Source organism: Hypomesus transpacificus, chromosome 8, assembly GCF_021917145.1.
Source record: "Hypomesus transpacificus isolate Combined female chromosome 8, fHypTra1, whole genome shotgun sequence".
NCBI lineage: Eukaryota > Metazoa > Chordata > Actinopteri > Osmeriformes > Osmeridae > Hypomesus > Hypomesus transpacificus.
The window spans coordinates 951105-974477 of record NC_061067.1 but is presented as its reverse complement, the minus strand read 5'-3'; the positions used below and the strand labels follow the sequence as shown (position 1 = coordinate 974477).

General features: G+C 49.4%; 3 protein-coding genes across 6 annotated transcripts; 1 reads left to right on the top strand and 2 right to left on the bottom strand.

The window, feature by feature from the left end:
• Positions 1 to 708: 708 nt before the first annotated feature.
• Positions 709 to 9433, bottom strand: LOC124470207 (basic helix-loop-helix domain-containing protein USF3). 3 transcript variants are annotated; one of them, XM_047023977.1, is made up of 7 exons: positions 9339 to 9433; positions 8691 to 8815; positions 8520 to 8551; positions 8343 to 8425; positions 8132 to 8228; positions 3246 to 8011; positions 709 to 3073 (listed from the first exon to the last, which is right to left on the bottom strand). In XM_047023977.1, the coding sequence occupies exons 2-7, from the start codon at positions 8732 to 8734 to the stop codon at positions 1253 to 1255; spliced, it is 6843 nt and encodes a 2280-aa protein (XP_046879933.1). In that variant the 5' UTR covers positions 8735 to 8815; positions 9339 to 9433; the 3' UTR covers positions 709 to 1252. The 3 variants fall into 3 exon arrangements, with proteins under 3 accessions (XP_046879933.1, XP_046879934.1, XP_046879935.1); XM_047023978.1 differs by having other exon boundaries at positions 9282 to 9422; XM_047023979.1 differs by having other exon boundaries at positions 8691 to 8752; positions 9282 to 9422.
• A 354-nt stretch (positions 9434 to 9787) lies between these two features.
• naa50 (N-alpha-acetyltransferase 50, NatE catalytic subunit) lies at positions 9788 to 14314 on the bottom strand. Of its 2 annotated transcripts, none has more exons than XM_047024133.1 (5): positions 14129 to 14314; positions 12461 to 12597; positions 11751 to 11870; positions 11564 to 11630; positions 9788 to 11414 (listed from the first exon to the last, which is right to left on the bottom strand). In XM_047024133.1, the coding sequence occupies exons 1-5, from the start codon at positions 14134 to 14136 to the stop codon at positions 11237 to 11239; spliced, it is 510 nt and encodes a 169-aa protein (XP_046880089.1). In that variant the 5' UTR covers positions 14137 to 14314; the 3' UTR covers positions 9788 to 11236. The 2 variants fall into 2 exon arrangements, with proteins under 2 accessions (XP_046880089.1, XP_046880090.1); XM_047024134.1 differs by having other exon boundaries at positions 12461 to 12594; positions 14129 to 14308.
• Positions 14315 to 14787: 473 nt separating this feature from the next.
• Positions 14788 to 23298, top strand: atp6v1ab (ATPase H+ transporting V1 subunit Ab). Its single transcript, XM_047023357.1, has 15 exons — positions 14788 to 14916; positions 18022 to 18122; positions 18382 to 18510; positions 19083 to 19297; positions 19426 to 19563; positions 20126 to 20277; positions 20486 to 20648; positions 20785 to 20893; positions 21013 to 21135; positions 21276 to 21390; positions 21575 to 21638; positions 21760 to 21963; positions 22104 to 22198; positions 22314 to 22485; positions 22824 to 23298. The coding sequence occupies exons 2-15, from the start codon at positions 18041 to 18043 to the stop codon at positions 22914 to 22916; spliced, it is 1854 nt and encodes a 617-aa protein (XP_046879313.1). The 5' UTR covers positions 14788 to 14916; positions 18022 to 18040; the 3' UTR covers positions 22917 to 23298.
• The last annotated feature ends 75 nt before the right edge of the window (positions 23299 to 23373 follow it).

The window sequence follows — 23373 nt, the reverse complement described above, 5'->3', positions numbered from 1 at the left end:
CAGACCACTGCCACCTCTGACTGGAGTGCTCTGTGAAAACACCTCAAACTGGACATTCATTTCTATCCCTGCCTTCAAAGAAGCCATTTCACTCATCCTCACCAATTTCTGTAAATGCTCTCTCACCTTTTAACCCTTCCCCTCAGTATTTGTTGTCCTATCCATCCCCATGGTTTGTCATTATTGTCTGTTGCCAACTGCCTAGTTTTGTTCCAGAGTGCGAATTATATAATGATAATTGGGAGGGGGGGGGTCAACTTCTTCTCCAGGGCATAAAGTAATATCTAATTAGGGGTACTGCTGTGGTTGTGTGCCGTTGTGCTTTATTTAAGCAATAAGCCCCAAGAGACCGTGGTTTACGCTGATTTTAGAACAGGTAAGGGGAGTTGTTAGGCACGACGCAAAGCGGAGCGATATAGCCAATCACAATCAAGGATGTGAACAACCAGTTTTAGAATACCTGATTTGTATTTCACGGCCCCTTCCCCTCTCCCGCAGAAAGCTTCTGCTTTTTACCAGGCCATCACTGTAAATAATCATTTGTTCTTATTGATTCTGCCTAGTTAAATAAAAAATAAACCAGTTACCAAGAGTTGAAACGGAGGAAATTATATTTCCTTACCACCAGATCTTCTGTACGGTCATAGAGATAAAACAGCAAACATCTAGAATATATTATCAAAAACTTTAATAACTTTGTATTTACAAATACATACAAACTAACTATACTGGTATGAAACATTGTATTTACAAAATATTTTATCCAATCCACCCTGATTTAGTTAGTAGATTACATTTACGGATATTGTGCAAGTGCTTTTTCTATTCAAGATTCCTCTTAAAAGCTGCAGTAAATGAAAGCTGACCCATTGAGGTCCATAACTTGAGTGTGTATCAAACTATCAGGCTCAAAGAGAAAATCATAAAACAGACATTTGTTAGGATACTGCAACACACAATACTGTATAGTGTATCCTATGGTTCATGAAAATGTTTACAACCTCAACAGCAGGTCATCCAACCTGCTCCTGAATGATTCATTGTGCATCACAACTCCAGGAGCAGACCAACCCAAACAGATTCGCAGCGTCCAGATGTCACACGCAGAGAAAGTAAAGAAAATCAAAATACTGAAATGTAAACACAGATTGAGAGTCATAGCTTCAACAATCTTGCCACCCAAATAAAACTAGAACTTGGACTTCTGTTAACTGATCCCTAAACTTCTCACTGAGGATAAACTTGGCTCCGCCTACACCGCAGAGCTCCCATCATGCCCCAGGATGTGGCTGATGTTGTGGGCGGGCCGGTTGGGTTGCTTGCCTGAGTCACTCGATGAGGTGTTGGACAGAGACAGGAGGGGGGACATGGGCATGGACGAGCCGTCGGAGGGCATCGCCGCGGCGATCTCCGGGAACAGAGACGTGAGACTGAAGTTGGACAGGTGGGCGGTGATGCCCGAGGAGTTGGTGATGGGCATGGGCGGCATGTCAGGGAGTAAGGGAAAGCTGGCCTGGGCAAACCCGACCGGGCGCGGAGGAGAGAGGATGGAGCCGAAGCGGTTGTTGAGAGGAGCGGCGCTAGCCTTGTCTGCGCCGGGGCTCGTAAACATCTGATTGGAGAAGTACTGAAGAGGGATGTCACTGGGCAAGCTGGGGTGGGCCGCGGGGGAGTAGGAGGGGTAGAAAGAGGGGATGGTGTTCTGGGACTCCACGGGGAGCAGGGCAGGGGTGCGGGAGGAGCTGGACTGGCTGACCGGGGGGATGAAGGTGGAGTTGGCATTGATGGGGGGCGGGTGGTTCATCCCTCCCTCAGCGATGAAGGGGGGGAAGCCAAAGTTTTGGGCCAAGTGTTGGTCAGGCACCAAGTTGTTGTCCCCGGAGACTTGAGAGCTGTCGGCCATAAAGCGGACGATGCTGCTGCGACGTGCTTCGCCCCCTGACTGGGGTCTTCCCAGGAGCACCCCTCCACCAGAGGGGAGGGGAAGGTGTCCCTCAGGCTCAAAAGGGTTGCCTGGTCTCAGGGTGCCTGAACGAAGCCTGTCCCCAGGACGGAGCTTGGCAGGCTGGGCGTCCGGGGCGAGGTGGCGTGAGCGCTGGCTGACAGCACCAGGGGGCCTGGAGGGGGCTGAACTACGGCCAGGCTCCGAGCTGCTGTGAGGGGTAGCAGGGTGGGGGAGGCCTGCTCGTACCCCGGGACCTCCGTGCATGTTCCCACCAGCCTGGGCGAGATGGCCCTTGTTTCCCTCTCCAAGCCTCATACCTGGGGTCTTCTGAGTAGGAGGCACACTGGGGCTGGATGCCTTGGCCTGCATGTCTCCTGCAGAGGCTCCCGGCACACAGCTGTACTCCATGCTGACTGGAGGGCAGCACTGCACTGCCCTCTGGTGGTTAGTCTGCTCTGAAATGTGCGGAGAGAGAAGGGACTGCATGAAGCTATGGTGACAACCCTCCTGGTCCCTGGGTAACCCCGCCCCTATCTGCACCCCCTGGGGCCCCGGGTGAGCTCCACTGTAACCCCCGCGGGGTCTTCCATCCCCGGGAGAGCCGACCCCCATCCTGAACACGCCCTGCTGCTGCCCCTGCGGACCTCTCTGGGAAGGGGGGATGGATTTAGGGGCCATGTCCCCACCGCGGGACACTTGCACCTCAAAGCCACCTAGCTGATGACCTCCTCCACCGCCCAGGGCTTTGAACGGGGGGCATTCCAACCCCCGCTGGATGTCCGACGGCCCGGGGTGTTCCTGGCTCAGCCTGGGGTTCTGGGGGTTGTGCCCGATATTGCCTTTCCCTCTGGACGTGTCCAGGTACCCCCGCAGGTCTGGCTGCTCCTGGGTGCTGCCCCGCGTGGCCTGCAAGTGCAGCCCCACCATCCGCTGCTGCTGGTCGCCGCTGGAGGAGGTCTTTCCGATGAGGGCCTCCGCGGAATAGCTGGAGACGCGGTGGCGCTCCTGCCGCGAGGGGGCGCAGGCCAGGTCGGAAGGCCGAGACGCGGGGTTGTTGCCGGGCTGGGATATCAGCTGCTGCTCCAGGGTCCTAGAGCTCATCAGACGTTGCATGTGTTCCTGACCAGACTGGGGAAAGGACAGGAGTTAACTTCACAGTAATAACACAATGCTAGCCAACGTTCATCCTCTTTAGTCATTGTTCAAGTGAAAACACATACCAGATATACTGAATGTACATTGAGAGTAAAACATTTAAATTAAATGTAATAATCTAAGAAACCGAATCCTTCCTCCCTACCTTGTGGTGTTCCTGCTGGGCTAGGTGGCTGCTGTGGTGCGCCCTGGAACCCGCTGGCTGGGCATCGCAGCTCTTCTCCTGGTGTCGAGACGCTCCAAAGTGCTGCTGCTGCTGCAGGTGCTGCTGCAGGTGCTGGTGTCTGGAGTGAGAGCTTTGTTGCTGCTGTAGCTGTTGTTGTTGCTGCTGCTGTTGGGACTGTTGTTGATGCTGCTGTGTCTGGGACTGTTGTTGATGCTGTGTCTGTTGTTGATGCTGCTGATGTTGGGCTTGTTGATGTTGGGACGGCTGCTGCTGTTGATGTTGTGACTGCTGATGCGTTTGTTGTTGTTGTTGATGTGATGGCTGTTGGGCATGTTGTTGTTGGTGTTGTTGTGTCTGCTGCTGCTGCTGCTGTTGTTGTTGATGCACTCCAGCCTTCTCCAGGTGATGCTGTTTCTGCTGAAGCCCCACAGGGGGTCCGCTCTGATTGGCTCGGACAAGTCCCCTTTTCTTCTGGGCGTTCTGGACGTGCTGTGGGTCCTGCTGCAACGCCCTCTGGTGGAGACTGTGCAGTTGAGCAGGGTCAGGCTGGGTGAGATGGTGCTGGAGCTGATACAAGTGATGCCTCTGGTGATCCTGTTGTTGTTGCTGCTGCTGTTGTTTCAGGTACTGGTTTGGCCCCAGATGCTGCCCGGGCTGGGGCGCCCCGTGCTGGGAATGCCCCTGGGGCAGGTGCAGCACTCCTGGCTGGCTCTGTTCCTGATGCTGGGGGGCACAGTGGCTGTCTATGGGCCTGAGCACTGTGCTCATGAAGGAGTTACTGGAGAACAAGGTACCTCCTCCGTCAGGGTTTATCCTGCTCATGACGGTTGAGGAGCTGGGGGGAACCTGGCCAATCATCATCTGACTCTGCCCGTGATCCTGGGCCTTCACCTCCATACGGCCCACACTGGGGGCGGCCGACGGACAGGTCTTGGGACGCTTGTTGCTGGAAGGCAACATCACGTCCTCCGGGGCGGGACGCTTGGATATGTCCTTAACGTGTCGTTCCCCCATGCCCATGGAAGCCCTCATCAGAGAGCTCTTGACGGGGGCATAGTCACTCAGCTGGCCGTTCCCAGAGCAGGAAGTGTGGCCGGAGGTAGAGGGCTGGGACGCCAGCGCTGAGGTGCCCACCGGAGATGGGACCGAGCCTTGCTGGCCAGCAGCCATGCCGGGGGAGCCAGGGTAGGGCTGCTGGCTGGAGCTGGACCTGATGAGGTTGTTGACACTGAGGGTGCCCACGGTTCCAGCGTGCGCCTGGCTCTGGACGTGGGACTGGGTGTGGGTGTGAGACTGGGCATAGTTGATGTTCTGCGGGTGTCTGGCCCCCGAGGGCCCGCTGACGGCCCCCGTCTCTCCAGCCTGACCTCTGACCGCCACCTGGGAAGGCGGCTTGGCTACCACTGGCTCCATGGTCGTCTTGGTAACCTTTGTCTGAGGCCCCGTAACCCTCTCTTTGCAGTGGGGGGCTTGCTGTGACTTTGGGGGTTCCCAAGTAGGGTTGTTTGCGGAGATGGGGATGTCTACTCTTCCCCCAGAGCTGTCCTGCTCCAGCATAGCCAAAGCCAGGATGTCAGCCTGCTCTGAGGTGAAGGTGAATGCTTGGGGCAGCATGGACGCCACGGAGAAGCCCCTCCCGCCCCCCGCTCCGGCGGACATGGGAGAGTCCGTCTGCGGGTTTGATGTTTGGTGTGTTTGGTTTGGTTGTTCCGTGACCTGGTGTTCTAGGGAGTACACTTGCTGTGGGAGGGCAGAGATCTTTCTGGAAGGGGTGGTATTGTTCCTCTGGCTTTCCTTTTCCATGGCCGTCGTGGGATTCGATTTCCCTCTCTGAGGCTCCCTCTCGGAGACGTCTGGAAGTTTGAGCACAGCATTGGAGGACAAGGAGGAGGCAAGGTTGTTCTGGTCTGGCTGCTGGGCTGAGGGTCGGTTTGTTTGAGTCCGTTTTCGGAATTCAGCAGGGATCGGAGGGACAACAGGCAACAGAGCCGCAGAGGATGAAGCTGTGGATGAGGGTACAGAGGAAAGGGCCAGGGGCTGGAGCTGGGCCAAGGGCTGGGTCTGGGCCACAGGCTGGGCCTGGGGCACGGGCTGGGCCAGGACCAGGGGCTGGGCCAGGGGCTGGGCCTGGGCCAGGGCGGTAAACTGGTGCTCCTGTATGTTGTCTGGCCTGGTCTGACAAACCGAAGTAGTAAGCACAGAGTCCTGGAGGGAAACCAACTGTTCAGCCTGTGTGGAAGTGACTGTGCCGACAAGTGGCTGACATGCCGTCGTAGCCGGACTGACGGTGGCGAGTCTAGTTTCTGTGGCCCAGGCACTGGTGACACCGGGTTTGCTTTGTTTAGAAGAAGCGACGGCAGACGGAGGCGATCTGGTTTGTGCTGTGCCGGTCGTCACGGAGACGGCCTGCCTATCCTGTGAAGCGGCACGCTTGTTCTGAGGGACACTGACTACCGTGTGTGCTTTGCTCTGGGAGGAAACGGCAGGGCCGACTGTAGGACTGGTGCCAACAATACAGACAACGACTTCACCTTGAGTCGAGTTGACGCCGCTAACCGTTAACGCGGGCTGTACAGATGTGGTCAGACCAGTTTGTGAAGTACAAACATTTATATTCTTTAGTGTGCTCTGTGCAGAGCAGACAACGCTGTCTGAGTTAATGCTCTGTTTTAATGCGTCACTGACTGAGGGTGCGTTAGCAACGCCGCTAACAGCACCCACAGCCACAGTAGCAAAAGGGGGGGCATCTTGAGACACAGCGCCCGTCTGTTTAGGACTGTCTTCTGCTGCCACTACCGGTCTGGTAGAAATGGCGGCCGTGCTGCGTCGCTGTTTGGGTTCTCTCCTCCTGGTTGTCTTGGTCCTCTTTGTGGGGATTCTCTTAGGGGCTGCCTTCCCCGTCCCGCCCCCTCGTCCGGCTGACGCTCCACTGGGAGACTGGAGCTGTCTGACGGGGGTGGCAGGGGCGGAGCCAGAGACGGGAGGCAGCTGATGATGCTGCACCACCGAGTACGCTGGAGAGGCACCAGACAGCTGGAGGCTTCCCTGGCTGGAGATGCTGTGCTGAGGCATGCCCTGAGAGATGCTCTGGTTGAGGCTACTAAGGGCCCCGAGACTGTTGAGGGCCACGTTGGTGGTGGGCTCCTCGCTGGTGGTGGGCTGAACCAGCTGAAGGGTGCTCTGGGTTCCCTGGGGGCCGCCCTTGTCGGAGGTCTTCATGGGCTTCAGGGCAAACACCTGGCCGTTTACAGTGATGGTCTGGGGGGCGGAGGGGCCAGGTGAAGCCGGGGGGCAGGCGGCAGGCTGGGGCGTGTGGGTTGTTGTTGCGGAGGGCCGGGGTAGAATGTGAACCAGCTGCTTCCCCCCGACGGTCTGGAGGCCAGTGGTAGAAGTAGTGCAACTGGTCGAGACGATCTGACTGGAGACTACAGGCACCGTAGCCGTCACCATGCCAACCGACGGGTTCTGAGGAACAGGTGACGTCTGATTGGGGGCTTGGATGATAACGATGTGCTGGCAAGCTGTCTGATTGGTCAAGTCCTCTCGAGCAACTGGCTGGGTAGAGCACGGATTGGCTTGCTGCAGGATGACAACGCTGGGGTTGTTAGTGTTCTGCGAAGCGGTCACCCCGGCAACAGTCGAGCCTGCAGGATTAACCTGCAGCACCTGCATGGTCTGAAGCAGGGGCAGCACTGCAGCCTGGGGCTGCTGGCCCAAGGCTGGCTGGGGCAGGACAGCTGTCTGGGGATGGGGAACCACCGAAGCCTTTTGTAACACAGTCGTTTGTGGTTGTGGCATCATGGCAGGGTGGGTTAGAACAGGTTGCTGTGGGACTCTGGCTGTCTGTGGAAGGACAGCACACTGGGGCAGTAAATGGGGTTGGGCAATGATGGATGGCTGTAGATGGGGGGGCTTCTGGATGGAGGGCTGGGCCTGGATATGGGCTGTGATAGGGGCCTGTTTTATGGGTAGCTGAGGCCTCATCTGGATATGAACTGGCTGAACTGTAGCTTTGGTGGCCACGGGGCATACAGTCAGTTGTTGCATTGTCTGGCCAGTAGTGTTCATCTCTGGGGCGGGTAGATTCTGGCAGACTGGCTGCACTGTGTTCCCTGCCAGCTGTAGTGTGGTCCACGTGGTCTGTGTGCTGCCTGCTGCCTCAGCCCTCAGCAGGCCTGAGCTGGGGGGGGGGGTGGTGTAGCTCTGACTCCTGGTCCCAACCCCCGGCTGGGTGTTTAACTGGGTGGAGATTTCTGAGACGAGAGCTCTGGATGTAGTCACAACCTGAGGGAGGGCTGTAAGGCTAGGGACAAAGTGATATGGGAGGTGGGTGGCTAGGCTGGATGACGCTGCAGTCAGACTAGGGGCTTGGGGTGTGGGCTGGGGCAGGGCTGTGGTGCCGGTGGGTAGGGGACAGAGGCCCTGGACGGTGATGTAGGAATGCGGATGATGGAGGATGACGTCGCAGGACGGCTGGATGAAGACCGCCTCCTCTTGCTGTTTCCCAGAGCCGGGCTCTTTTCCCGCGGCACACGTCGTGTTCCCGTTAGGGTAGACGATGATCCCTTTGGAGGGCTGGTGGTTGGGCGTCACCTTGGCAACCTTGGCGCAACGCATCTTGCCCTTCCAGTGGATGCTGGGGTCATCCAGGAAGTTGATGTCGTGAGCTTTGAGCAGCTCGATGTAATGGCCGCTCTCCTTCCTCAGCTCCTCCAGTTGCCGCCGGAGACGCCGGATCTCCTCCGCTACGCGGAAAAAGAAACAGTCAGCGATGCTCACAGATATAACACACAAAACACGAAAGTTGAAGAATAATGAGTATACGATACAGTGTCCACTGAGGACCACGGAAAAATGATTCATACCTTGACCTTTGTCTCCTCCTTCAAGGAGCATTGCATCGTTTTGTTTCTTTAGCTCAGTAATGTAGCGGAAGGCCTCATCGAGGATCATGTTCTTACTCTGATGAGACAGAGGGACAAATGAGTGTGTGTTTTGTATTTGATACGTGTGTGCATGTATGTGTGTGTACAATATATATATATATATTTATGTTCTTGAATAAGACGGGCATACCTGTTTTAGTGCCTGAGAGCATGGCAGAAGATTCCCAATGCGGTTTATACCAGCATTGATCTTCTCCTTTCTCTTTTTCTCAACTACAGGATAAAACGTTGAGAAGAAGGTACCTTAATAAACATGACTGGAATGAGTAGAAAAAGAGTGACAGACAGCAAACTGACAGGATCTTACCGGCATTGTGAATTTCTTTATTTTTTCTTCTTCTGCAAAAGAAGGTCATGGGGTAAATCATATTGCATGTCAAACATGGGGGTAAGCTATAACAACAACACATTTATTCTCAGTCCTATGCTCTTTAGTCACACTTGCGCACATGGACCAGTAACCAATGATTAGTCTTACCTAGGTTTATGGCCAAGGTCCTGGGTTTCAGTCATCTCTGGCATCCTGCTTTACACAGCTACCTGTGTGATAAGCAACAGTAACCACTATCGAAGACAGACCCTCAAATCTCTGCTATGATTAACCTACAACAAAAGCATACACGTCGTTAGAACTATATATGGAGCAGTATTTTTTGGAAGTTTGACACTTATGGCAAACCACAACATTTCAAAACAAAGGCAAATAATGGGCGCACGCCAGCACAGCTCTCAAGCCAAAGCAACCATGCGATTACAGTGATGCAGTAGTTTGCTAACGTTGACGGGCTACTTGGCTAGCTCTAGGTTCTCAACCCGATAATATTTAAAAAAACAAATCACAATATAGTCAACCATTATAATATCAAAACTACACTGTATTGTCACTACGATGCCTTTTCTCTCCGTGAAAAAAACGGACCATTTGAACCAGTTTGCCTGCCAGTCAGTTTGCTTTCTGGCTAGTTGACGCTAACAACAGACAGATTGCTAGCTACTAGCTCGATAAGCAGGTTAGACTTGACCAAAACATTGCGACTAAAAACCCGTTTGTAAAGACAACAAGTCTTACGTATCACTGCGATAGGAAGACATGCATAGACGAATACGAACGGCTTGCCGTGTTCACCTGTAGTTTCCACATTTCGGGGTCCTTGCCTTGTCTATGTCAAAAGTTTGGGATTTCCTTTGCTATTCTCTACCCTCTCACAACCGAACGTTCGTAGCAGTTAGGAGAAAGAGGCGTGAGCAAAAGGAAACAACCAATAGTAGAGAAGTATTTAGCGCTATAAGTCTATCAAACTTGCTACTGTAACAGCAGGAGTTAAGTGTTTTTAGTGTTGGTCAGAGCTCCACTGTAGTTAGCCTACGACTCTCGTTATGCTAACCAAACACTGCAAATTGAGTTCAAACATTTTTGACATTTTGCCATCATAGTCTGTCACATTGACCGTCACATTGTTACATAACAAAGAATGTATGGCAATCAATAATAAAACCGTGCCACACAAAACAACGGGACATTAAGGAGGCAGGTTACATTAAATAATGGATGAATGAAACTCATAACAAAAGGACTGCAAATAGTAATTATTTTATTAGAGGTTAAAAAGTCTTACAATATAGAGCTTCAGAAAAGATAAAATTCTTCAAAAGAAAGGGGGGGGGGGGGGGGGGGGACACATGCTTTTATTCTATAACGTTGAGGGCCCTCTCCTGGCATGCAGTGGATCAAGGCTTCCCCTGGGTGTCATGTTCTGTTTGAAGACCCGACTCAGCTTCTAACAATGAACACTACCACCTTCTAACTATTGACATCTTCACATGGTAATGAGAGACATTAGCAGTGTACGGATCAGACTGGTCTGGATGAGAATTCTGAATGACCGCTTAAGTTGCAACGTAAACAGACACATCCAAACAGACACCCAAGTACACTCATGCACAAATAGAGCAGAAGTGTCTCTATCCCTTTTACACAGTAAGCCAATGAGAGAAACAGAGACATGCAAAGGCAGCTGTTACTTTACAATCCTACTGGCACTTATTAAAAAAGTATTATGTCAACAGTCGTTACAGCTAAGCCAGTCCCCTACATGTGATTTCTTTCGCGTCAGCCCACCTGGAAATTACCATGGTCTGAATTGTAGGACCTGTAACAAACCCAGAAGAAGCCTCGAGCCATTCAGCATCTTCATATAAAATAAACTAAACAAAAAGAAACTATAGGGGCATTAAATTAATGGGTTCAGAAACAAAACCGTTCAGAAACCACTCCCCAAATTTCTGCTCACCTTGAAACCGTTCCAACGTTTCCCATGCCCACTGAGCTGAAGGCACCGTTCTCCTCTCCCCCCTCTAGACTGGCATCAGAATATGACATCATGAGGGGGAAGGGGGGCATTGCATCACACTTAGCATATTGCCAACGCCTGAAGCAGAACCAAAAGTCTCATCCACCAGTAGAATTCGTTCTGTAAGTCCCTGCGCACAGGTGAGGAGGGAATGAAGTTGAGTGTTCCGCATGTCACTATGAGAACTCGAAGCATCATTCCAAGGTTGGCAGCTTGGGACTCTTAACAGCCAAGACTTTGTTCCAGATTCATTCCAAAAGAGCTTTTTGTCCAAACATAGAAGATATCTCTCTCACCTTTACAACCGCTTTAAGACAACTCAAAACACTCAAACAGTATGATTTGAAAAAACCAGACCCCTCCCCCCCCACCCCACCACCCCGTCTGCAGCTTCTTCTACAGGAACACCTCTGAATTCTGAACATTGTGTCATTTTCAAATCTCTAAATAAAGACACGGGAAATAGAAGACGATGCAAAATTATGGGGAAATGTTTTCGCTAAATAAACGTGGTCATGTTTTTTTGTGTTTTTTTTTTGTCATTTAAATTTGTTTTTCTTTTTAAAGTCTTTTGAAGAAAAGTTGTGAATGTGCCGACCCCTGGGGCATCTGTCACAGTTCCGTTTTTGGAGGAGATTGGGCCCAACCGTTGCTCTTTCCGGCGGCTGTGCCCCTACTCTGCCTTCTGCAGCTCTCCCCCAGGGGGCGCACAAGGGCTACGCAGGCTCTTCTGCAGGACATGGGCGTCTGCTGGCTCTATCCTCTTGTAGTAGTTCTTTTTCGTTTCAATGATCTCAAAGCCAAATTTCTGATAGAAATCGATGGCTGACTCATTGCTGATCTGCACGTGACTGTTGACAGAGAAGAAGAAAAAACGTGAGATAATAATTGCTTGAAAACCCTGACGGGATTGGTGGATCTATCTCCATGTAACATTTTTGTCAATTAATATACTTTCAGAGGAAAACTCCTCAGTGCTTAAGCAGGGATACAAACTTACAGATAAATGTTGTCAAACGTGCCATCCTTCTCACAGATGTTCAGCACATGGTTCAGCATCTTTGTTCCTAAGCAAAACCATGACAGGAAAGGATTTTATTTTGAGTCTAGTTCAATGAGTTTGAAGCCCCATTCGCCTACAGTCTATAGCAATAATTCAAAGCACTAGCGAGCATTTAAAGTTATACCTATGCCTAGCCTGCGGTAAGGTGCTAGGCAGCCAAGTGTCATGATGTACAGTCTCTTCTGGTTCTGAGAGTGGTCCACTCTGCAGCACACTGCTCCCACTGCAATGTCATTGAAGTATGCTGCGTGACAGAGAAATACATTACATTTACATTTAGTCATTTAGCAGACGCTCTTATCCAGAGCGACTTACAGTAAGTACAGGGACATTCCCCCGAGGCAAGTAGGGTGAAGTGCCTTGCCCAAGGACACAGCGTCATTTGGCACGGCGGGGAATCGATCCGGCAACCTTCGGATTACTAGACCGACTCCCTCACCGCTCAGCCATCTGACTCCCCAATACAAACTTTAGTTAGTGACAGATACACTATTAAATGGGGCGCACGTGGTGGGTAATACAATGGGTAGACCACTGAGCTTTTTTTAAGTAAACAGCAGGAAAGATGTTAGGACATTGTCAGCTAACACACAGGCATGACAGATGCTTTGGTAAAGCAACAGTGCAAAACACAACATTATTGTTCTTTTTTTGTTGTTGTAAGAAGAGTACAGATATTTTCAGGTCAGTATGAAACCGTGACAAGACCAGAGGGGTAAGACTTTAGCAGGGTATATGACTTGATGTGTACACACTTGAATACATGGTTGGACGTCAAATGTTTATTAATAACGCTTTACGTCAGATGCAGGCTAGATGAGTGAAACATCTTACCTAGCTTGGCTAGCTCTCCTACTTCCAGCACGTCTTTGTAGAACTTGTCGTTGTAGCTTACAGGAAAGATGACCTGGTTGAGGCGTTTCAGCTGCTTAATGTTGTGAGGTGTAACGTCCCCCAGCTCGATCCGGCTACTGGAACAAGAGCAAAACGGTCAAACAGCCGGAAAGACTACAGGGATGCCAACTGTGTCACAAACATGCGCAGTTTAACCTGACACAAACCAAAGACTCAGCTAATAAACAAAAGGCATCTGTAACATACAATAAGCAACCTCAATTCTACAGATGATAAAAAAGGTATGATCTGATTAACAATCTGTTATTTTTTATATTGGTTTGTCTGTTAATCTGAGGACTTGAGTCAGGCCTTTATGGCATGGTTCCCCTGGGTAACAGACTAGTCTGTCAGTTCTCCAACTGTCTGTGTGCCATCTGGACATATTTGAAAGTCTCAGCCAGCCCAAATGAACTGACAGCTGTAGCCCTGGTTCCCTCCCTGCAACTGCAAACTGAGGACAGAAACAAGCACCACAATGCCAGACTACTAGAAGTGTGCCACTTAAACACTTCAGATGATAAAGGGAAAGATTCCGGTTCTGTTGAACAAGCAGACACACACCAAGAGTATTGCTTGTTTATGTTGTGTTCAGATATTATCACGATGTCTAAGGGACAGTGTGACGTTGTTGACGCGGAGGATGGCTTTTGCCTCCACTTGTCCTCAGAGGTTGCGAAGGACCACACGAGGTATTTATAGTGACTCCACATGCTCAACTTCTACTTCGCAACAACAGCTGCGGATCACGTGTATCGGCCGGGTAGTTCTGCCAGAGATCGGAGTAGTGTGACAGCTCAGAACTGGCTGAAAACATTGGACTTAAATCTCTCAGACATCTGCATTCTGAATCTGGCAGAGTGATTTGTTCTGTAGATAGGGTTGCTAACTAGTGATCTGACAGCTGCTGTGGCTAGTCAGCTACGACGTGTCTATCAGCAGATAAACTTGACTATGAGGACACTCGCAAGCCTATTAGTAACGTACAGCCAAAAGGATACTAGGTAGCTTATTGCTAACGTTAACTTATAAACCATTTAAATGAGTGCTTGTATCGTAAGCTAACTTGTTAGCTTAGTGTCGGCCTCTTCCACTGGATATGACAATTAGCTAGCTACCTGACAAACAAAAAAATGCAGCAATACTGACAATGGACATAAAAGCTAGCTAACGTTGGCAGCTACAGTAGCTAACCATGAGTCGGCGATGCCCATTTCTGAGACCGGCACTCGCATGCAGTACAACCAATCATAAAGTTAGCTGCTAATAAACCAGCTACATGATTGATAGCTAAGCTCACATCATTGGCTAACATAAGCTTGCTAAAGCGTAACTACAAGCAAACTATCTAGCAAAGGTAGTTTGGAACACGATCCACCTATCTATTAGCTGATTATTCGAAAAGGGCTGACTGGTCTGAGAGTATTAATACTGTCGTTGTGTGATTGGTTTTCGTAACCGCGCAAATGGCTTAGTTAGCTAGCTAGCATGTTAGCAAGCATTGCAACCACCTTCACCAGCCCCCCTGGCTGTCCTGTTGAAAAAAGAGACAAGAAAAACTTTACTTGTGCTTACTACTCAGACATGACTCCAATTGGCTTTACTCACCCTTTCATTGTAAACTGCTTTTATTCCTTAGTTTCGATGTGATTAAAGTTCTGAGTAGTTATAGGTTTGGGTGTTGAAATTTTGACAGAGTTTGGGTCGGGGTTGCCTCCCGTTCTACCCTCCACATGTAGCTACGCTGCTAGCTTAGTTTAGCCACCACACTCCTTCCACCGCCGTGGTGTCAACTCTGACCCCGCATGCGCACTTGCGCAATACCGCACAACAGGATATTTTAAATCCAGACATATATTTTACCAGTTTATGACTTATAAATGAATGAATAATGTATTTCGTTTCCATGTTTTTTTCTTTCACACACATATATGTGTGTAATTCTCTGTAATGTCGATATAGACATTGTCATTTGACTACATTCGAGCTTTAGTGAGCTGCCATTTTGGCTCAAGAGTCCGGGCAAGATGTTGCAGTAAAATTATGTTCAACTTTTCCAAAGGCAAAAACAGACGCTGCATGACCAAGTCTAAAACTTGTCAGATTTACTCGCTATTGAGTTTCATATCAAAGCTACAATATAATTTGTTCACAAACCAGTATCATGTAATTCTATTAAATAATGACACTAAAGTCGAATATTCTGTAACAGTTAAACTTCTCAATGCACATCTTTGCCCCAAGCCTGAGCCAAAATGGACGCAGTTGCATTTGTGAAAGCTCGGTCTGTAAAAACTACGACTGAATGAAGTCAGCTGATCTTTGCTTTCGCATCGCCTCTCATTTCTTCTAGGCAGAGGACCGCGATACTGGATCTACCTTTTCGCTTCGATAAGGTAGTCTGTTTTTTTCTTTTTAATTCATTCAATGTAATGTTTTGTATATAGGTATACGTTTTTACTGTATCAATATGCATCAAAATGGCACTGCCTGCAATTCTGATAGATGACCTCAGTTTGCGCAAGCTGTCAAGATTAAACCTGCGTATCACTATAGTTGGCTATATAATGAAAATGTATTACAGTTCTTTGTGTAATCCCTAGGTGGTGTTTTGTCAAGTATGGAAATGTATAACGTGAACTATACTGCGCTAATTTGGATGAAATGTTGTTCCATTTTGAGATCGTCTGCACCGAGCTGTGTTGATCGCTGTTATCAAAATGTACATTTGTAGAAAAGGTTTTGCGTGTGCAGGTCTTTGACGGGCTTATAATTTCCAGTATACATGTTATATTGTGTGTTCTTTAAAACGATTTAGGCTTTGAAACATGCAAGCGAATGTATTTAGCTAGCTAGCTATCCTCTATGTGGCGCGTGAGTATTCACGCTCTGAAGCTGACGATCATGTGATCACTGTGGCCTAAGCTTGAAGATAAAATGCTGTTTTTATTTAATCGATATCAGTATCAAGGTGCCTTGGTCATTAGCCCACGTAGGCACAAATACGTGAGTAGTTTTCTTTTAGAACCGTGATGGGGTTAGAGGTAATATTCATTAGCCAAACAATGTAACACCTATGTGTAGAAGAACGTGAACCTGACTCGTTATGACCTCCACGAAACATTTCAGGGGGCAGGATCCGTGGCCTCGAGGATTCTTATGGAAGTGCTGAACAGTCTCGAGGTTTTCCCTTCACAGATGTCTAATGTTAAAGGGAACTGATAGGGACAACCATTTGGACTATGCATAATCTTTATCTATGGCTGCAGGTTAATTGGCATAGAAGACAAACGAGACCGTCGATTTACTAGTTTCACTTAACAGTAAATACTACTATACTGGCTACACAGAGTATATTATGCTACTTTTTTTTCTTTTATTCATATATACATTTAGCCTTGGCTGCAATCTCACAGATGGTTATTAACTAATAGGCTACTCATAAGTCTGTGACTGTGTGACTTCCTAATCTTACCACACACCATATTTTCCACTTCCTTAAATCAACTCCATATAGCCCAGCCCGTCATGTGCCTGGATCATGTGATGGGCTGCCTTGAGTTGGCTGAACTATTCCCACATTCATTCTTTGGCTATGCCCAATTCATAATCCATTGAAGCGTTATTAGTTTTTTAGTTAGAATTAGAACTAGGAATAAAATAATGGGTAGACCCAGATAACAGTTAGGTTATATTCATCCTGACCCCAGAATGGTATTTGTGTGTGTCCTGTTGTAATGGTAAAGGCTTAGACAACTCTTGACATGACACATACAGCAACAAAGCATACGGTGCCAAATATACAAGTGGATATGGGGCTACTCAAGAAACATATGATTATAGATAATAGAATAAACAATAAAGAGATATTGCATGGTTTTATTTGTCAAATGTCCTGCTGTAAACACTTGTTCTGGGTCCCTGAAGATCTGAGGCAGGTGTCTGGGATTTCATCATCGTTTGGCCAGTTTATCACAAAGAGAAAAGCCTTCGATCACCAGAAAGAACAAAAAGAGTAAACAGTAGAATAGCTACACGTGTGGGGTTTTGTGTATCAGCTCTGTTTGTATATACATAATTTGAAGGTTGTCTAAATACGTCAACCTTCAAATACGTGAGAGAGACTCATCGACGAGGGCCGTTACACGCCAGCCTGGAGCAGAACAGGGGATCACCCTGAGGGGATCACCCCGATGCTGTAGCTGGTCTTCAGCGTCTGCAGAGTCTCTGCAGTCTGATGCTGCTGCCTCAGACGCGTCACGACTGTCGGCTGCGTGTGCGCAGTTGTCTTTTTTAGTCCGGGGGTGGGGTTTGGCCTAGTCATCATTGGATGTGAGGGAGAAAGACAATGAGAGAGAGCGAGGCAGAGAGAGAGAGAGCTAGAGAGAGAGCGAGAGAGAGAGAGGCAGAGAGAGAGAGAGCTAGAGAGAGAGCGAGAGAGAGAGCGAGAGAGAGAGCGAGAGAGAGATAGAGAGAGCGAGAGAGAGAGCGAGAGAGAGAGGGAGAGAGAGATAGAGAGAGCTAGAGAGAGAGCGAGAGAGAGAGCGAGAGAGAGAGCGAGAGAGAGATAGAGAGGGAGAGAGAGAGAGCGAGAGAGAGGGAGAGAGAGATAGAGAATGAGAGGGAGGTGCATGTGAGTCCGGCTGGTGTGTGATGGAGGATAAGCACAGCAGGGACGCTTGCCGGGGATCCCCTCACTAATGTTAGCATACGGCTGCATCGTACCCTGCGGTTCACCAGTGTGAAGGATAACAAAGGGGGAGGGGCGGTAGAGTTAGTGAGTGGAGGTAGAGAAGGGATACAAAAGAGAGGGGAGAGGGTGAGGTGAATAGAGAGATGGAGGGACGTGTGTGTGCTCTGGTTTATGCAGTTGGATACCGACTGTGAGTTGTCATGTTGGGCTGTAGTTTCATGGGGAGGATATTGCCATAGTTACTAGTCTACAGAGAGTAGAGAGAAGGTGACATTACCATAGTAACAACATGATTTAGAGACAGATGGATGTCAAGCCTACATCATCTCTTTGTAAATACTGATGCAATTTAGTCTTGGTAGAGTGTGTAAGTTTGGGAGAAATGAAAGGTTGCAAGATCAAGTAATTGGTGTGTGGATGGATGTGTGGGATTGTGTAAGGGCAAGTTCATTGACCAGGTAATGACGAGGTCAATACTTTATTACTAAGGATAGGCGCGCTCTGCTTCCAAAATAAATAAAAGGTGATTTCGGGTGTGAGTGAAAAAAGACAAGTAACTTAAAGTAGAAAAAAACGCACTCTCAAGCTTGCTCGTAGCTTCTTTGACCAGTTTATTAGGTTGACAGACGCGTTTCGGCCTAAGCCATCGTCAGTGTAGGTCAATACTTTCCCTGGGATGTTCCATATGAAGTGAGCCATGAAAACATTAATCAATCGGTGTGTAGATGGGGTGCCAAACTCAATGGTTGTATCTGGAGTATCTCCAATAAAACGTTTTCAGAGGCTGATTTGTGCATTCTCTTCTCAGTCAGTTGTAGTCTGTTAGGATGGACATGTCCAAGCTGCCAAAGATCCGGGATGAAGAAAGGGAGAGCGAGTTTGGATACGTCCATGGAGTCTCCGGCCCAGGTCAGGACATAACTTCTTACCCTGTCACCTAGCTACACTTAGCTAACTAAACACTTGAATGCATAAATGTAAATACATTAAGTAAAAAAAAAAAAAAAAAAAAGTATTTAAATGGATCATTTCTGAGGAACAACAAGCTACAACCAACTGCCATCACATTTTCAGCTTTGTGTAGTGTCTGTCGGCCGAGGCGACAGTTCATAATGTATATTATGTACTCACTTTTCTGTGGCCTCTCAATACGACCTCTGACCTCTAGTGGTGACTGCCACGGCGATGGCGGGGGCAGCCATGTACGAGCTGGTGAGAGTGGGCCACAGTGAGCTGGTGGGGGAGATCATCCGTCTGGAGGGAGACATGGCTACCATCCAGGTCTACGAGGAAACCTGTATCCTTCTGAGCCTGACGGGCCTACAGCCTGCTACATCTCGTGTGTGTGCTCTGACCGGCCTATAGCTTGCTACATCTCATATCTGTCTGCTCTGACCGGCCTATAGCGTGCTACATCTCATATCTGTCTGCTCTGACCGGCCTACAGCCTGCTACATCTCATGTCTGTCTGCTCTGACCGGCCTATAGCCTGCTACATCTCATGTCTATCTGCTCTGACCGGCCTATAGCCTGCTACATCTCATGTCTATCTGCTCTGACCGGCCTATAGCCTGCTACATCTCATATCTGTCTGCTCTGACCGGCCTATAGCCTGCTACATCTCATATCTGTCTGCTCTGACCGGCCTATAGCCTGCTACATCTCATGTCTATCTGCTCTGACCGGCCTATAGCCTGCTACATCTCATGTGTCTGCTCCCGTTACTCTGAGGGCCTCTCGTGTAGACGATTTCATCTGTATACATGAACAAAAACCCACACGTAGCTGAACTGCTTAAGAACGCACAGTTTGTATATGTCGCTCGCACACGCTCTCTTGTCAGTTGACATTCCTGAGCCCCCGTCTCAGCGGGTGTGTCTGTGGGGGACCCTGTGCTGCGGACTGGGAAGCCCCTGTCTGTGGAACTGGGGCCGGGCATCATGGGCTCCATCTTTGACGGTATCCAGCGCCCCCTGAAGGACATCAACGACCTTACACAGAGCATTTACATCCCCCGTGGAGTCAACATCGGGGCCCTCAACCGAGACCTCAAGTGGGATTTCTCTCCCGGCAAGAGCCTACGAGTGAGCGCTCGTTGTGTGTGTGTGTGTGTGTGTGTGTGTGTCGTTGTAGATTTATGGACCCACTCACCCCTGAAAAACAGACATCAATACATTTTTCCATCCTTTTCTTCTTCTTTTGCTTGTTGTAGGTTGGCAGTCACATCACCGGGGGAGATATCTATGGGACGGTGTTTGAGAACTCCCTCATCAAGCACAAGCTCATGCTGCCTCCACGGAACAGAGGCACCGTCACCTACGTGGCCCCCCCTGGCAACTATGACGTCTCAGTGAGTCCCTCCTGTCTCTGTACCTCACCTCAAGCTGCCTCCTGTCTCTGTGCCTCACCTCAAGTTGCCTCCTGTCTCTGTGCCTCACCTCAAGCTGCCTCCTGTTTCTGTGCCTCACGTCAAGCTGCCTCCTGTTTCTGTGCCTCACCTCAAACTGCCTCCTGTCTCTGTGCCTCACCTCAAACTGCCTCCTGTCTCTGTGCCTCACCTCAAACTGCCTCCTGACTCTGTGCCTCACCTCAAACTGCAGTCCCTCCTGTCTCTGTGCCTCACCTTAAACTGCCTCTTGTCTCTGTGCCTCACCTCAAACTGCCTCCTGTCTCTGTGCCTCACCTTAAACTGCCTCTTGTCTCTGTGCCTCACCTCAAACTGCCTCCTGTCTCTGTGCCTCACCTCAAACTGCCTCCTGTCTCTGTGCTTCACCTCAAGCTGCCTCCTGTCTCTGTGCCTCACTTCAAGCTGCTGCACTCACACTGGTCACACCTCGGTACAAGTTGTACTAGTAATAGCTGTGTTGGAAGTGGGTTATATTGAAGGCACATTGTGTGTGTGTGTGTGTCAGGATGTGGTGCTGGAGCTGGAGTTTGAGGGCCTCAAGGAGAAGTTCACCATGGTTCAGGTGTGGCCTGTGAGACAGGTGCGTCCTGTAACAGAGAAGCTTCCTGCCAATCACCCCCTGCTGACTGGCCAGAGGGTCCTGGATGCACTCTTTCCGTGAGTCTCTCTCTCTCTGTGTCTCTCTTTGTGTCTCTCTCTCTGTGTCTCTCTCTGTGTCTCTATCTCTGTCTCTCTCTCTCTCTGTGTCTCTCTCTCTATTTCTGTTTCTCTCTCTGTCTCTCTCTCTTTCTGTCTCTCTGTTTGCTCTCCATAATTCACTATCTCCTCCATCCATCTCTCTCTCGTTCTGTTCCCCTCTCTCCAGGTGCGTGCAGGGAGGAACCACCGCTATCCCAGGAGCCTTTGGGTGTGGTAAAACTGTCATCTCCCAGTCCCTGTCCAAGTACTCCAACAGTGATGTCATCATCTACGTGGGCTGTGGGGAACGTGGTAACGAGATGTCGGAAGTGCTGCGAGACTTCCCTGAGGTGGGTGGCCTTTCTGTTTCGGTTGAGGATGACAGACGGTGTTTGTGTCCGTAGCTGACTGGCTCATGATATATATAAATATCTCTTCATATCCAGTCAGAAGATCGTTGTGATTGACAGTGTGTTTGTCCAATAGCTGACCATGGAGGTGGACGGGAAGACTGAGAGCATTATGAAGAGAACTGCGCTGGTGGCCAACACCTCCAACATGCCCGTGGCTGCCCGAGAGGCCTCCATCTACACAGGTCCCTACCTGCCAGTGGCATATACCTACTAACCAATCACATTGAAGGACACATCTTCTAACCAATCAAACCTTTAGACACCATCGTAGATGCTCATCCATGGATGTGTGTTTGTGCAGGCATCACGCTGTCTGAGTACTTCCGGGACATGGGCTACAACGTGAGCATGATGGCTGACTCCACGTCCCGATGGGCTGAGGCCCTTAGGGAGATCTCAGGACGACTGGCAGAGATGCCGGCCGGTGAGTGGGCCCCCTGCTGGAGCACGACCGCATAGCACCCAGTTCTGGAAAACATTGAGGACTCATCTAGGTATAAAATCAGCTAGGTGGGACAGCTTGTGAAAGAATTGTGTTAAAGTTGTGTGTGTGTGTGTTTACAGACAGCGGTTATCCTGCCTACCTCGGTGCCCGCTTGGCTTCCTTCTACGAGCGTGCCGGGAGAGTGAAGTGTCTGGGCAACCCTGAGAGAGAGGGCAGCGTCAGCATCGTGGGAGCGTAAGTACACCTCTCGTCCACAAGGGGGAGCCAGCACTCTCTCTGTGACCCCATTAAGCACCCAACACTCGAAGATATGCGAACGTGTTTCAGAATCAGCTTTATTCGCCATGTAAGTTGGCACAATCAAGGTATTTACAATGGCAGGAAGGTACATAAGGTTTGTGTGTGTGTTTTTCCTCAGTGTGTCTCCCCCTGGTGGTGATTTCTCCGACCCCGTCACCTCAGCCACCCTGGGTATCGTACAGGTGAGCCTTCCTCTGACTCCAGCTTCTACTACTCATGGTGCTTTCAGACGGACACAGGAAAATCTTGCTCAAAGACGGTTGATGTTGTACCTTGACCTGTATCTCTCTCTCTCCTGTTCAGGTGTTCTGGGGTCTGGATAAGAAGCTGGCCCAGAGGAAGCACTTCCCCTCAGTCAACTGGCTGATCAGCTACAGCAAGTACACCCGCGCTCTGGACGAGTACTACGACAAGCACTTCCCTGAGTTTGTGCCGCTGCGCACCAAGGCCAAGGAGATCCTGCAGGAAGAGGAAGACCTGGCTGAAATCGTACAGCTGGTCGGCAAGGTAAACGGAAAAGGCGGGAGAAATTGCTAGCAACGATGCTTTAGTCTGTCTGGATTTTGGGACGTTTTTATGGGGGGGGGGGGGGGGGGTTGGTTTTTGGAGCTTATGTGTTTCTCGCTCCTTTGTTGTCTTGGTAACAGGCTTCACTGGCAGAAACGGACAAGATCACCCTTGAAGTGGCCAAGCTGCTCAAAGATGACTTCCTGCAACAGAACGGTTACACTCCTTACGACAGGTGACCACACACACACACACACACTCACATTCACACACATTCACACACTCACACACAGATTCACACACAAACTACAGAACATAAACTCTAACTCCACCACATTGGCCTCCCACAGGTTCTGCCCCTTCTATAAGACCGTGGGCATCCTGTCCAACACCATTGCCTTCTACGACATGGCCCGGCACGCGGTGGAGACCACAGCCCAGAGCGACAACAAGATCACCTGGGCTATTATCCGTGAACACATGGGGGAGATGCTCTACAAGCTGAGCTCCATGAAGTTCAAGGTTTGTTTTGATTTGTTATTTTTTTCCTTCCGTTTTCTGTCTTCTTTTCCACCCCTGGTCCATTCAGTTCCGTATGTCTCTGACTGTTTGTCTTGTGTTTTCAATGCTACGGACAACTTCAATGTAGAGCTGGGGTTGGGGTTTTTTGTGTGCCATTTTTGTAACTTTTTTTGTGGGGGGGAATTAATATTCTAAAAATGGAAATAATTAAATGACAATATGTATCCAAGATAATATTCCACAAAAATACAGACTAAACGTCATCCTAAAATCATCTTTGAATTGCCCTCTCACCTACATGTTTTGTGGGATTGTACCATTTTGTCCATGCATTACAGGACCCAGTGAAGGACGGCGAGACCAAGATCAAGGCAGAATACGCCCAACTTCTGGAAGACATGCAGAACTCCTTCCGTACCCTGGAGGAATAAGCATTCAACCCTCAACGTTTACCTTTGACCCTTGACCCCTGGGGGCAGTGCATGTCAATGTCACCCATCTCTTTCTCTCTGTAATCTCTCCCTCACCGCAACCTCACATTCCACTGCTGAATGTTTGTGCGTGTGTGTGTGTGTGTGTGTGTGTGTGTGGAGGGATGGATGGATAAAGGGATGTTCTGTGTTCATGTTTTATGTTACTTCCAGTACTTGGACATACTCACCCTAGTAGGTAGAACTTGGTGTGAGAGATGTCATCGACCCCTCCACTGCCCCCATCCTGGTCACCACCTCATCTCTGACCCTAGCTGTGTATCGGAATACTTCAGTTGATGTAATTATCGTTAATCTTCCCTCTGTACAGAAGATTGTTGAAGAAACTTGATGATGATAAAAAAAAAAAAAGAGTGACTATATTTATTGCAAGCGTTTGACACAAGCGCCTTTTTCG